The following is a 12,162-nucleotide window of genomic DNA, read 5'->3' on the forward strand; positions in this document are numbered from 1 at the left end:
TGTGAATTGGATAAATACAACTTTCTGTGCAAACTTAACCATAACCTGCAATGCATGTCCTTGTTCCCTCTGCAGGTCTTCACCGGAAACATGGACAACAACAGCATGAAGGCCAACATGTTTGACCCTCCGTTGATCGCGCAGTTCATACGCATCTACCCGGTGGTGTGCCGCCATGCATGTACTCTGCGCTTCGAGCTTGTGGGCTGTGAAATGAATGGTAAATTATCACATACCGATTGAATTTGTCACTGTTGCAGTTTTCATTTTCCTCTTGAATCTGTCTGTTGCATGTGCATGAGTACCTTTCCTTGCATCCTGTCAGGTGTCTTCCTTTGAAGGGTTTCACAGGACAGTCGTAAAGGCCTTCAGACAACCGGCTCTCGTTGAGTCAGTCTGTTAAAACTGGGGTTCTCTAGTTGGCTGAGGTAGGTACCTTAGTCCAACTAGGGACCCTTGTTTCTAAGTCAGGGAAAGGATGGACACCTTCTCAGATAGCCCCTGCTCACACCCTCAGTAGCTTGGCACGAGCAGCCAGGCTTATCTCCAAGGCAAATGTAAGTATTTGCATCCACACTCTCAGTAACCCAGTGATAACACCACAAATGGACTCCACACAAGTTTCATAAACAAACAATTATATGTTTATAAAAAAGATATACGATGAGACCACACAATAATAATCCAACATATGCGTATTTGTAATATTTCACCTTGCCGGTTATTAGGCCAGCAAGCCCTTGTAGGTTCTTGCAGTATTAATGAGCAATTCTCGATGATCCAATGCAGTCCTAATGCAATGCTATGCAGTTCATAATGCAAGAATGAGGGACTTCATAATGTAAAAATAATGCAGTTTGTAATAGAACAATCAGGCAGTTCGTAATACAAAAATAATGCAATTCGTAATGCAACAATCAGGCAGCTCGTAATGCAAAAATAATGCAATTCGTAATGCAACAATCCGGCAGTTCGTAATGCAAAAACAATGTACTCCGGCACCATTTGCGGTGCTCGGGACGGTCTCTATGCCACTCTTACTGACTCACTTACTAAAACAAAGTGCAGCTCCACTCTCTGGCCCCGGTACTGCCATTCCTCGGGAAGTACAGGCCGTGATATGGACTTGAGCGGAGGCTCGTGCTGCAAAGATGGGAAAGGCTGAGAGCTTTTCTCTCGAAGCCTGCACCCCGCCCCAGGCGGCGACACACGCACGCACGCTCGCTAAGTGTTACCTGGGGGGTACGAGCTCACTCTCCTCTCCGCTTGGGCCTCCGAAGCAACTTTGTTGATCTTGGGCAGTGGAACTTGGACCCCCGACGGTGATGGTTCGAGGTCTCTCCTTGGCAAAGGCAGGCTTGGGCTGGTGGCGGTGAATCCTCACAGCTCCTCTGGGGATGCCGGTCCGGGCTGATGACAATGACGATCGCAGCACCTCTGATCAGGCTGTCGATCGAAGTAGAGAGCAAGACTGCTCCGGGACACACAGTCACAGGGCAATTCTCACGAAGGTCTCAGGCTGCAACAGGGCACATGCACACAGCGTCGCTGAGACTCACTTGATCTCCGGGTGCCCACAATCACAGGGCAATCCTCACGAAGGTCTCAGGCTGCATGAAGCACATGCACACAGCGTCGCTGAGACACACTTGGAAACTTTTATGTTCCTATGTTTCCACAACAGGGAGCTAGCTCTCCTCGGGCCCTTGGGGACAAGTTACTTCAGGACACAGCACAAAGCAAAGTACTTTCAAGCAGGGGGACAGAGCACACCGCAAAGTCCCTTAGCCTCTCCTTGGTTAAATCAGCAAACTGCAGGCCAGCCCCAGAACACACAGCAAGGGTCAGTCCTTTCCTTCAGTCTCTTCAGCTGTTTCTTCCTTGGCAGAGATTCTTGACCACGAAGTAGTTTCAATCCTTTTCAGTCTTGATCAGTCCAAAGTCCAGGGGTGTCAGCTCTCATAGTTATACCCCTCAATGTTTTTGAAGTCTTTGTGTTCAGGGGGCACTGACCCCTGTCCAAACCAGTTCTGGGTGTCTTACTGCCAGTGACACCTTCTTCCTTTTGATAGTGGGGGTCTGGATACTCAATCACTCAGCAGGAGATGGTGCCATTCTTTTATGGCAGCAGCCCAGGCCTCTTCACCTCCAGGGGCTACTCCTCACCCTACACTCCAGATGCAGGTCAGCCTGTTGCTGTTTCACTTCCTCCCCTGGGTCAAGACATTCCCCAGATCCTATCACTTTCAAATCCAGACAGTCAATCCACAGCCAGGCAGAGGCACACAGAATTGTTAGAACACAAAAAACCAGCCACTTCTAAAAGTGTTGTTTCTAAAGACACAATGTAAAAACCACCTTCACAAAAAGATGTATTATTAAATTGTGAGTTCAGGCACACTAAACTTCACCTCTCCATCTTAAGCCTATGGGAAGATAGGCTGGAAACATATCATATTAAACAGCGTTCCCCATTCTGTCCTATGGGCAAGATGGCCTTGCAACAGTGAAAAACGAAATGGAGAGTATTTCACTGTCAGGACATGGTACACACCTTAGTACATGTCCTACCTTTCACAGACACTGCACCCTACCTAGGGGGGTACCCTGGACCTACCATAGGGGTGTCTGTTGTGCATGGAAGGGAAGGGTAAGGTCTGGCAAATGGATACACTTGTCTGGCCAACATGGCAGTTAGCAAACTGTGCGCAGTCACTGCAGTGGCAGGCCTGAGTTGTCTCTTTAGGGCTACTTGTGTGGGTGGCACAATTAGTGCTACAGGCCCACTAGTAGCATTTGCATTACCAGCCCTGGCACACATAGTGCTATTTACTAGGGACTTTACTAGTAAGGCAAACATACCAATCATGGACAACCAATTAGCAGAACACTTTATACAGGGAGCACTTGCACTTTGACACTGATCAGCAGTGGCAAAGTGCCCAAAGCATCTAAGTTGACAAAATCAGGTCAGAAAAAGGGTCTAGGGGGAAGGCAAAACGTTTAGGGAACTTTAGCCAAAAAGGGCCAAGTCCAACAGCCTCCAACTTCAGAAAGATATTTCCTCTGATTGGAGAGAACCAGGGTCGGACTTGGACAGAAAATATGCCCCGGCACATGAACAGAAGTTGCCCCTATTAGCAAATCAGATAGCTAAAAAAGTGGCCCACATTGGCAAATTGGGGCCGTTTGGAAGTTGTAAGAACATGCTATTGAGGTCTTTTGTAAGGTATGTGGGAACAAATGTATTTGTGCTTGCTTTAGGCAATGTTTGTGGCAATACCAGGGACCTCAACAGTAAATACTGGCCCGCAAGAGAATATGACAATATTCGTGAAGTGGCTGGACATGTCCACTAGGTGGTCACAAATGCTGGAAATGACTTGTGTGCTAATTAACAAACACAATACCAACTCAGGTCAGGTGTTTGGAACACGAGTTCCAAGTAATAATAGTCGTTTTAGATTCTGGTTTGCTTAGATATTGGCCTGGCATCACACAGAATATTTATTTGCTACAGAGAACTGTAACACTTCTTTTATTGGTCTGCACACTTCGCTCTTCCCAAGATAAAATACAATTGTATTTTACCTATGTCTCAGCGTTCTACTACGTGAATCATAGATGTGATTTGTATTAAGAATTTGCCACCCAGTTAGAGTAGTTCCACGTTCTGTTTGTTTTCGGTTGCATAAAAGGCTGAGCCGGGGCTGCCAGGGGATTCTATTTGGGTGACGTTCAGCCTCTCCTCTCGCCTGCTGAGCTGTTGTGTGTCTAGTGGAATTAGGAGAAGAGAAACGAAACGTCAAGGCCCGCATGGGTCCAAACATGATTCCAAGCAATGGGGGCCAAAATCTGGAAAAAATGATCATTTTTACCAGGGTAGGAGAATGAGGTACAAAACCTCTGAAAGTTAAAGTGTTTTATTGCCAGCAGAAAGAGTCAGCCACCTTGCAAGGTCCTTTGTCTTCTGAGTAAAAACATAAGTCCCGGCACCCCTGCTGCTTGCCCCGGAGTGCAGTGCTGTAAAAGGCCTGGGCCTGCCTCATCCACCCAGCCGTGGGAAGCGCACGGAGTGACCCTTGAAGAGTGCGAGGGTGGGTGGGATGATTGGGATTGGGGTGGGTGATGGTGAGTTGCCACAAGTCTAAACTCTTTAAATTAACTCTTACTAAGTTAAGGCATTCGAAGGACTGATGCAATTTTCTAATTTAAAGCAAACGCTTGTAGTGTGTCACCGTCCTCGGGCCAGGCGCGCAGCTCCAGGAGCCAGAGCCACATGTATGGTTTAAGAAGTGACTCCCCAACTGTGGCAGGGCTGTTATTGTAAGTGCCAATCCTCCACCAGCTTTCAAATGCTAGGGCTAATCCGTTGTCACATGGATTAAGGGAAAGGTTCCAAGCAGTAACCTTTAAACAGCATTTTAATAGACTTTAGGTCGTCACAGTTCAAAGGGCACTGACCAGTATGGAGTGCCCAAGAGCCAGGAGTGTTGTTTACCTCTAATTGCAATGGCAGGATTTCCAATCTTTGGCGCAACGCGTGGATGATGCAGACATTTGAGACAAAAGCCTCCACTGGGCGCCCGAGCACCTGTGCTGCACCCAATGAAGGGACGAGAAAAAGGGCCTGAAATCCCCTCAGCAGCCAGGTGTGCACCTGCTTTCTAAGCACCAGGTGATGAGAGATTTATCTCGAGCCCTCAGGGTTAGAAGCCCCTTCCTTTGTTATTGTTCAAACACAGCCCTTACACATCCTTTAAATATATGCTTTAAAGTGGCCCTATACAATAGGTACATGGCTTTAAAGATGGTTACGGTACAGAATTGTCGCCAAGAACAAGACTCCTCTGGCCAGCGTTATCTTTCACAGACAATGTGGTGGAAAAAAATCCCTCTTTTCATAATGTCAGTAAAGAGATAGACTAGGAATTTTTGCTGGGTTCGACCCGGCTCGGCCCCTCATTAAGTATTCATATTTAGATCCGAATCCCTGGCCCGCTGGGCAGTGAAATGACGCTGGGCGCTGCTTGACGGCCTCTTTTTCATGAGCCTGGACAGGGGTGGTTTGCAAGAGTGCAGCAGGGTGCTGGGGCCGCTTCTGCACTCAGAAGTGTCCATTGACAGTAAAAACCACAACTCGCCTTGTGGCGTGGACGTCAAATCAAATGTTGACAAGATTGATCTTCTTCAGTTTTATCGTGTGTTACATTTTTTCACCGGTCCCGTATTATTACACTGTGTGAAAAAACAGAGTCCTTTTTAGGTCTCGCGCCTAGTGTTGCAGTGCGCAGCACTGCTCGCGCAGCGAGACTGCATGTAGGGGCTTCTGAAAGCTGACCACACGCTCGTGCATGTGCTTTTGTTTTCGTTGGCTGCAATTGGCTTTTGCGTGCGTCTTTTTAAAAAAGACAGCACGCAATTGGTGAAAGGTGGGTGCATGTCCCAGCTTCCTTTAGAAATGTAACTGCCCATGGCCTATTGGTGTCTGTTACGTGCAGCAGTGGCATCTGGTTTGAATTATGAAAATGTGTTTATAAATAGTGCGCGTTCGCTTTGCTGCCGCGCTCCCTCATCCCCGCTCCTCTGTGGTGCGCGGGCACCACTGGTTTCGATTCCGTGCTTGTTAATCATAGTAGTTCAACTTCATTCCAGCAAAAAAAGTCTTACTCCAAAAATAATGTTCACAAATATCCTGCATGTAACCTCTAAAACTATTCCTCTTCCACCTCCATATCCACGAAAGATAATTTTCTTGTCCTTCCCTAATATCTTGTCAAACTTGGTTGGCCAGCCAATCACGACTCCGGATTAACCCTCCTGAAATGCTTTTCCTCTCTGGTCCTCCCAGTCCAGGACCAATCACAACCCCTCAATTCTTATCTTCAAAAACGTCACAATTTGCTATTTTAAAAGCCACTTCGCATAAATAGGGCTTCATATCCCGTCAATCCACCCTATATCTTTCTAATCTATGACTGACACTCCCAGTCTGTTCCCACAGACCACCGACAACACAATCGAATTCTCACATTCCCCATTACTGAACTTCCGGTTTTATTAGCCAATCCCTAATACGACGTACCGCAGGGGAAGCAACAATTTTTACATTCTTAAAACATTTCAGCCAATGACATGCAACTTAGCTTCCCAACGTGGACTGGATAACAATGTTCCGTGTGAACTCAGTCTTTCTGTATCATAAGTAATCCTTCTTATATTCCCACCAATCACAACCGGCCCAGACCGGAGTGGAAGCCACGTAAATTCCAATGAAGTGGAGTATCCATCAATTATTTATATCCCAACTAGCATACAAGGGCCTACACAGGTCGTCCCTTTCACCCCTCTCAGCAGCGACCTGTCGACCAATCCCAGGCCGCCGGACTGGAGTGGGAACCCCGTCAGTTCTGACAGGCTGGAGTACCCACCAATCATATCTTTTCCACTCGCCTATCGTGGGCCTGCTCGCAACATCCCGTTTATCTTTGTCAGTAATGGCCACAACATACCCATATCTCGGCCCTCCAAATACCCACATTCAACAAACTTAGTCACTACCAAAATAATGGTCCAAAAACTAGTCTTGAGCCTAGAGTGTGGAATTCCACGTGATTTGTCAAATACAAAGATCTAATTTCATTACCACCAATGTCAGCTCATCCCTCCGCAATGTCGCTCGAGGGCGGCATTACGGTCAGAAAAAAACGAGTAATTTTTTTTATACTTTTGGTTACCAACAGTCCACTAGGCCCTATCACGAATCTGTTCAAAATACGAATTCATTCCCATTCAGGTCCTCCACCTCGTACCCCTTGAATGGATTTCTAACAGATGGAGTGCCCCCCTTGTCCAGTGCTACAGACTGTCCTCACCTCTGCATGGATGTCACAAAAATGTAATGCAGCTCATGTTCTATATCAAGACCTGGGAACTCTCCCTGTCCCTAAAAAGAAAGTAAACCAGTATTGGCATAGCCAATAGGTCTCGTCTTTGGGACCTTATAAGTGTTTAGCCATGTAACAGTTAATGTTGTTGCAGTAAGGATATTGAGCTGCATAACTAAATACTTAAAAGGTCCCAAAGGCGAGACCTACTGGCTATGCCAATGCTTGTTGGTCTTTACTTTTTTACATTCAGGAATGGTAATACTTTAGTTTTATCAAGTGATGCTGTTATAACTGACCTTTAAGGTAGGATCTGTTAGGTTGAAATCTCATTTGGATTATTGATAATGTCTTGCCATCATAGAAGAGCGGTATGTGGTGGGGATTAATTACATACAAACTGTATTTATCACAATGAGACAATTAATTATCCTTGGGAAAATGATTAAATCAAGCATAATATTCCAATAAACATAAAATAGTAATCATGCCAAGTAATAATTACATCTAGAGTGCTCTGCAGTTCTTAAATACACATATATGTACAATTTTACATAATACAACACACACATATATTCATGAGCCTTATACAACATTAAAAATAGCTATTTTGTCTCTCTCAAACACTTGACACTAAACATGCCTCATTAGTAAGTCCATTTCAAACTCCACCTAAGAGGTAGTCGCTCTGACCAGAATAATACTGGAGAAACTCCCTTGATTTCATTCCTCCTCGTTATCCCAAATCCTTGGCACATTCTAATTCATTTTTGAAGACTCTTCCACAGAGAAAGTCGACACGTTTTGGCTGTGACAATTTAGTCAATTGTGTGAGAGGGCCAAGAGAGCAATTTTTAATGTTGTGTAAAGCTTATATAATGCATGGGATTCTGTAATCCCTGTATAAATGGCAATCTCTAATTTCTTTATAATTGGTGACGTGTGAGGCACCCAGACACCTATTATAAAGAAAAGACGTCAGATCTTGACTATTATAAGTTATTACAGTGTAGTTCTGAAGTCAAAATGCCTGCTGCCGGAGCCAGCAGCCAAATTGAAAGGCAGGTCAGGTCACGGAGTATAACTGAAGCAGCTGTTTAAAGCAATGAAAAGAGAACGTTGCTTTTCTGGCTTATGCTCCATTTTTTTAGCTTACAATGACCAGCAGAGAGAACATTTTTATTTTTCCCATTTATTAGATAGTTAGAGAAAGCTAGAATCTTTCTGCATGTTTCTATGCATTCCGAGCTAGTGCACCTTTGTTTTCTCTTTTTAAATGACTTGTATTGAACTGCTTCGAACATCTGCTTGGAACAAATAACGAACAATTTTTTGATGTGTTTAATTTTGCGCTAGCCATTTTATTTTTATTCTTCATGTTTACAAACATGCGCGCTGTATCATATGAAGGAGCTACTCACCAAGGTTTTAAGCGGTTTGTGTGAAAGGTGATGGTGTGACCATGTATTATATGGGATAAAGTTCCCTCTGGCACACATAAGGATATTGCAAGTAACCTCGGTGGTCCATAACCTTATAAAGCACCTCAGCCTTCTGCCTCGTTCCTCTATATGGTTATGGAACCCCTCTGTGACTTGCAATTTCCTTATAATGTACACTGGGAGTACTTTATCCCTTATATCTATTTGTCTTTGTTGTATTTTGTGTTTATTCATTTATGTACAATCTGACATATATGTGTATTTAGGGTAATCTAGATGTTATTATTGGTTGGCATGATTGCTATTTTTTATTTATTGGAATATTATGCTTGATTAAATCTGGTTCCCAATGTTAAATTGTCTAATTGTGATGAATACATTGTATATGTAATTAATCCCCACCGTATACTGCTCTTTTATTTTCACATGTTGAAGCTCAGGTTATGTGGGGTTATATGGGCAAACCCTTCCTTTTCTCATACTGTATTGCCATCATAGGGTCACTGTATAGTAATAAGAAACAATATTGGGAGCAGTTCACACAGAAAGTAGTAAATCTGGATGTGCCACTCCTAAAAATAGGTGCAGGTTTAGTACATTCTGTATTTAACTAGCATGCCCAGTAGTACGCCTGGAAATCAGCGCCAAAAGACAAGATGTCCATGTGCAAAGGCACATTTTTGTTCTTTTTTTCCACATGTAGAAAACATTTTTCCCTAAGGAGAAACTCTTTCCTCCACATCTCCTCCAAGTTTGTGGGTCATCAGTTCTCTGTAATTACACTTCCTATCCTGGAAGGGGAGTTACTCCAAGCCTTTCATGTAGTAAATCTCCGGTCATTTCCAGGGTCAGAAAGGTTCAAAAAGGAATTTATGAATACTCACTAATGCACGTTTTGTGTGCGTTTAGAAATATACCTGGGTAATCATGCCTTGTTCGGCCAACTTACCACCTCTTGTGTAGGAGTTACGTATTTCTCTGCAGTCATGATGGAGAAATATGCTGCAGTAAATGCGTATACACCCGCCACAATTTCTTCTCTGAATTCCTGCCATGCACAAATGTAATTTTTGACTGTAAATGAACGTATCTAGCTGAAAAGGCGTTTGCCATTTTGCTCATAATATTGGTCAAAAGTTCTCCGATTTTAGGGCCTTGTTTTGGTTTGCCTTGTAAAATGGCTGCCAGACCCTTCCTGTAGTACCTGCATTCAGAATGAGGAATAAAGAGGCCCTCCATGGGAAGTGCCCTTGCGTAGTAGATTAGGCTTGTATAGCATTCTAGATCCCCATAATGTTACACTAAGAACAATAGAAGGTGCTTCACATATGGACCTAAAAGTCAAAACTCAAACAGCAATTAAGATATAAAGACAACGAATCGGTTGGTCTATAATTTTTGCCACCCTCTGACACGCCAATAGTGAGGATATTTTTGCCACCCATCTCAGACCCCAATCATGAGGACGTTGGGTAGTGGGCAGGGAGGGTCCACTGACTCCAGGCCCCAGGGAGGGTAAATTTGCATAATGCACTTCCAAACCCTATCACCCCCAAAAGTTCGGACAGGTGTTTACTGCCAGCAGATCAGGAGCTTCAGGTCTTGGCTGTACGGCATGGAACTCTGCCTTCACCTTCTTGTGTAGTTTGACTAAGGTATTCTCCATGTGCCTGCTGCTTTTCACTACTTCCGGGTTTGTTAGATTAGGAACTAAGTATAAACATTGTACATAAAATAAGCATATGAGAGTCAGCAGGGTCACCTATTCAGGTGTTGCTGCTTTGTTCAAGAATGAGTGGTTGTAACTTGGAGGCTTTTTGCGTTTGTTGGAAAGTTGGTTATTGGTAGGGACAAATGTAGATCTGCCACTGGCAATAAAGCCACTAACACATGATAGGACCCAGCATAGGTCTTAGAAAATTATTCCTATGCTCAACCCTTGGTAACGTGGCTGCGAGCAGACAGGCATAACTTCAAAGACAGGTATGTAAAGCATTTAAAAACACCATTTCAGTAAATAATTAAGACACAACACAAAATAAAAACCCAACATCAATTTATAAAAATAGGTAATATTTTTATCTTTTAAATGACACCAAAACAAAAAAAAAAACACTTTAGGGAACCAGAGATATGATTTTTTAAATATTAGTCACGTTCTAGGGCTTAGAAACCAACAGTGCCCCTTTTAGTCATTTTGTTTTCTCTGACAGGGACACACCTTTAGAAACTGTTCTGGAGAATATCTCACCACTGTGCAGCCTTCTCCAGCAGGCTGGGTCCAGTTTGAACTCCTTCCTGAAGTTCTGCTTGCAGGTCCCAAAGTATCCAACACACAGTCCAAGGTTCTGGAATCTCCAAGAGGGTCCTTGAAAGTGTGAAACTTCAATTCCACAATCCACTTGAACAAAACCCTTACAAATCCACTGGTACTCCAGGCTTTGAATTCTTTGTGGGGCTGTCCAGGTGAGCTCTGTTAACCTGTAGCTTGCAGGGAGTTCCACTCTTGAGTTCTTTGGCAGCAAGGTAATCCACAGGGCTGCAGTTTCACTTGGTGCAGTCTAAAGAGGTCAGGCCTTAGAGTTCCTTGCACAGCAACATCTTTTCATCAGGGCACTTCTTGCTTCATTCAGTTTCAAGCAGCAGATGTGGAGGGCTCTGCCCCTCTCAGATACTTATTCAAAATTATCTGGGTAAAGCACCAGGTCACTTCTGACCAATGAGAGCAGGGCAACTCCTCATAGTTATGACCACATCCTGTAGAGTGTGGCATTATTTTGTCCCAGAGTGCATCAATCTTCCAAATCCATAATGGCTGATTTTCCAGCAAGGAGGTAAGAGCTGGCTAAACACACCCCCTGGGATAGCTTATTTCCATGGACTCTCCCCCCCTACCATCTGCACATCACTTCCTTAAGCCTAGCCCTGACTCTGGGTCAAGAGTGTCAGAGTGAAACTGAAACCCAGGCCTCCCCTCTGCCTTTGAAGAACATGGTTTACGACTCCACCCTCTGGCCTGGCATTCCTATAGACCAGCACACTGCCCTCCCAGCAAAGTGGTTCTTTATCACCTCTTCAAAGCAGCCTGGCTAATCCACTTAACTCTGACCAATCAGGGCAGACCACTGGAAGGCTGAATTTGGACGTGCACACAAGAAAGTCTTATAACTTCTTGTATGTACACTTTAGGAGAAATTCAACAACATAATATTGTTGGTTTTACTACTACCATTCTGGGAAGTCTTTGAATGGCCCGGCTAGTCCTCTCCTATCAATATTTATTAATCAATAACTTCCTACCATGTTAACCTATGGGCCATGGGGTTTGCAATGAGGAAAATGACTTGGGCCAGTTTTCTAGCACCAGGGCTTATAAAAACATGTTTTATACGTATTTCCCTAATTTCTACAGGACCCCCACCCCCTGTGCAACTAGGGGAGACTTTAGGGGTTCTGAATCTGCAGAAATAATGCAGATCCTCCTTACCCAGTGCTCCTAGCATCAAAGTCGAATTTGACCACCCCTTTAACACAATGTGGGGAGTGAAATGTGAAATTTCACTTTACCCAGGCATATAAAAACTCATTTTATAAGGGTGCACCTTATAGGTAACTGACCCCCACCCCTGGGATACCTAGGGGTCCCTAATATAACAAAACATTGTAGGTTTTCCATTTTTAAGTGCCCATACCACATAAGTCGAGTTTGGGCAGAATTTACTGTTTAAAAACAGTGCTGGCAGCCAGGGCTGTTTATAAACTGACCCCAGGCTTCAACATTGCATACATGCAAGTGCAGAAAATCTGCTGGCCTCTAAACTGCCATGCCCCAG

At 44.2% G+C, this 12,162-nt stretch overlaps 1 protein-coding gene across 2 annotated transcripts in view; it reads left to right on the forward strand.

Annotated features, from left to right (window-relative positions):
- MFGE8 (milk fat globule EGF and factor V/VIII domain containing) overlaps positions 1–12,162 on the forward strand; it is a 231,706-nt gene that overhangs the window by 166,341 nt on the left and 53,203 nt on the right. For both annotated transcript variants that reach the window (XM_085644459.1, XM_085644458.1), the window contains exon 7: positions 76–220. In XM_085644459.1, the coding sequence (XP_085500585.1) occupies positions 76–220 (145 nt within the window). The remainder of the gene's footprint in view (positions 1–75; positions 221–12,162) is intronic.

This window comes from Triturus cristatus, chromosome 3_1 (assembly GCF_964204655.1).
Source record: "Triturus cristatus chromosome 3_1, aTriCri1.1, whole genome shotgun sequence".
In the NCBI taxonomy this organism is placed as follows: Eukaryota; Metazoa; Chordata; class Amphibia; order Caudata; family Salamandridae; genus Triturus; species Triturus cristatus.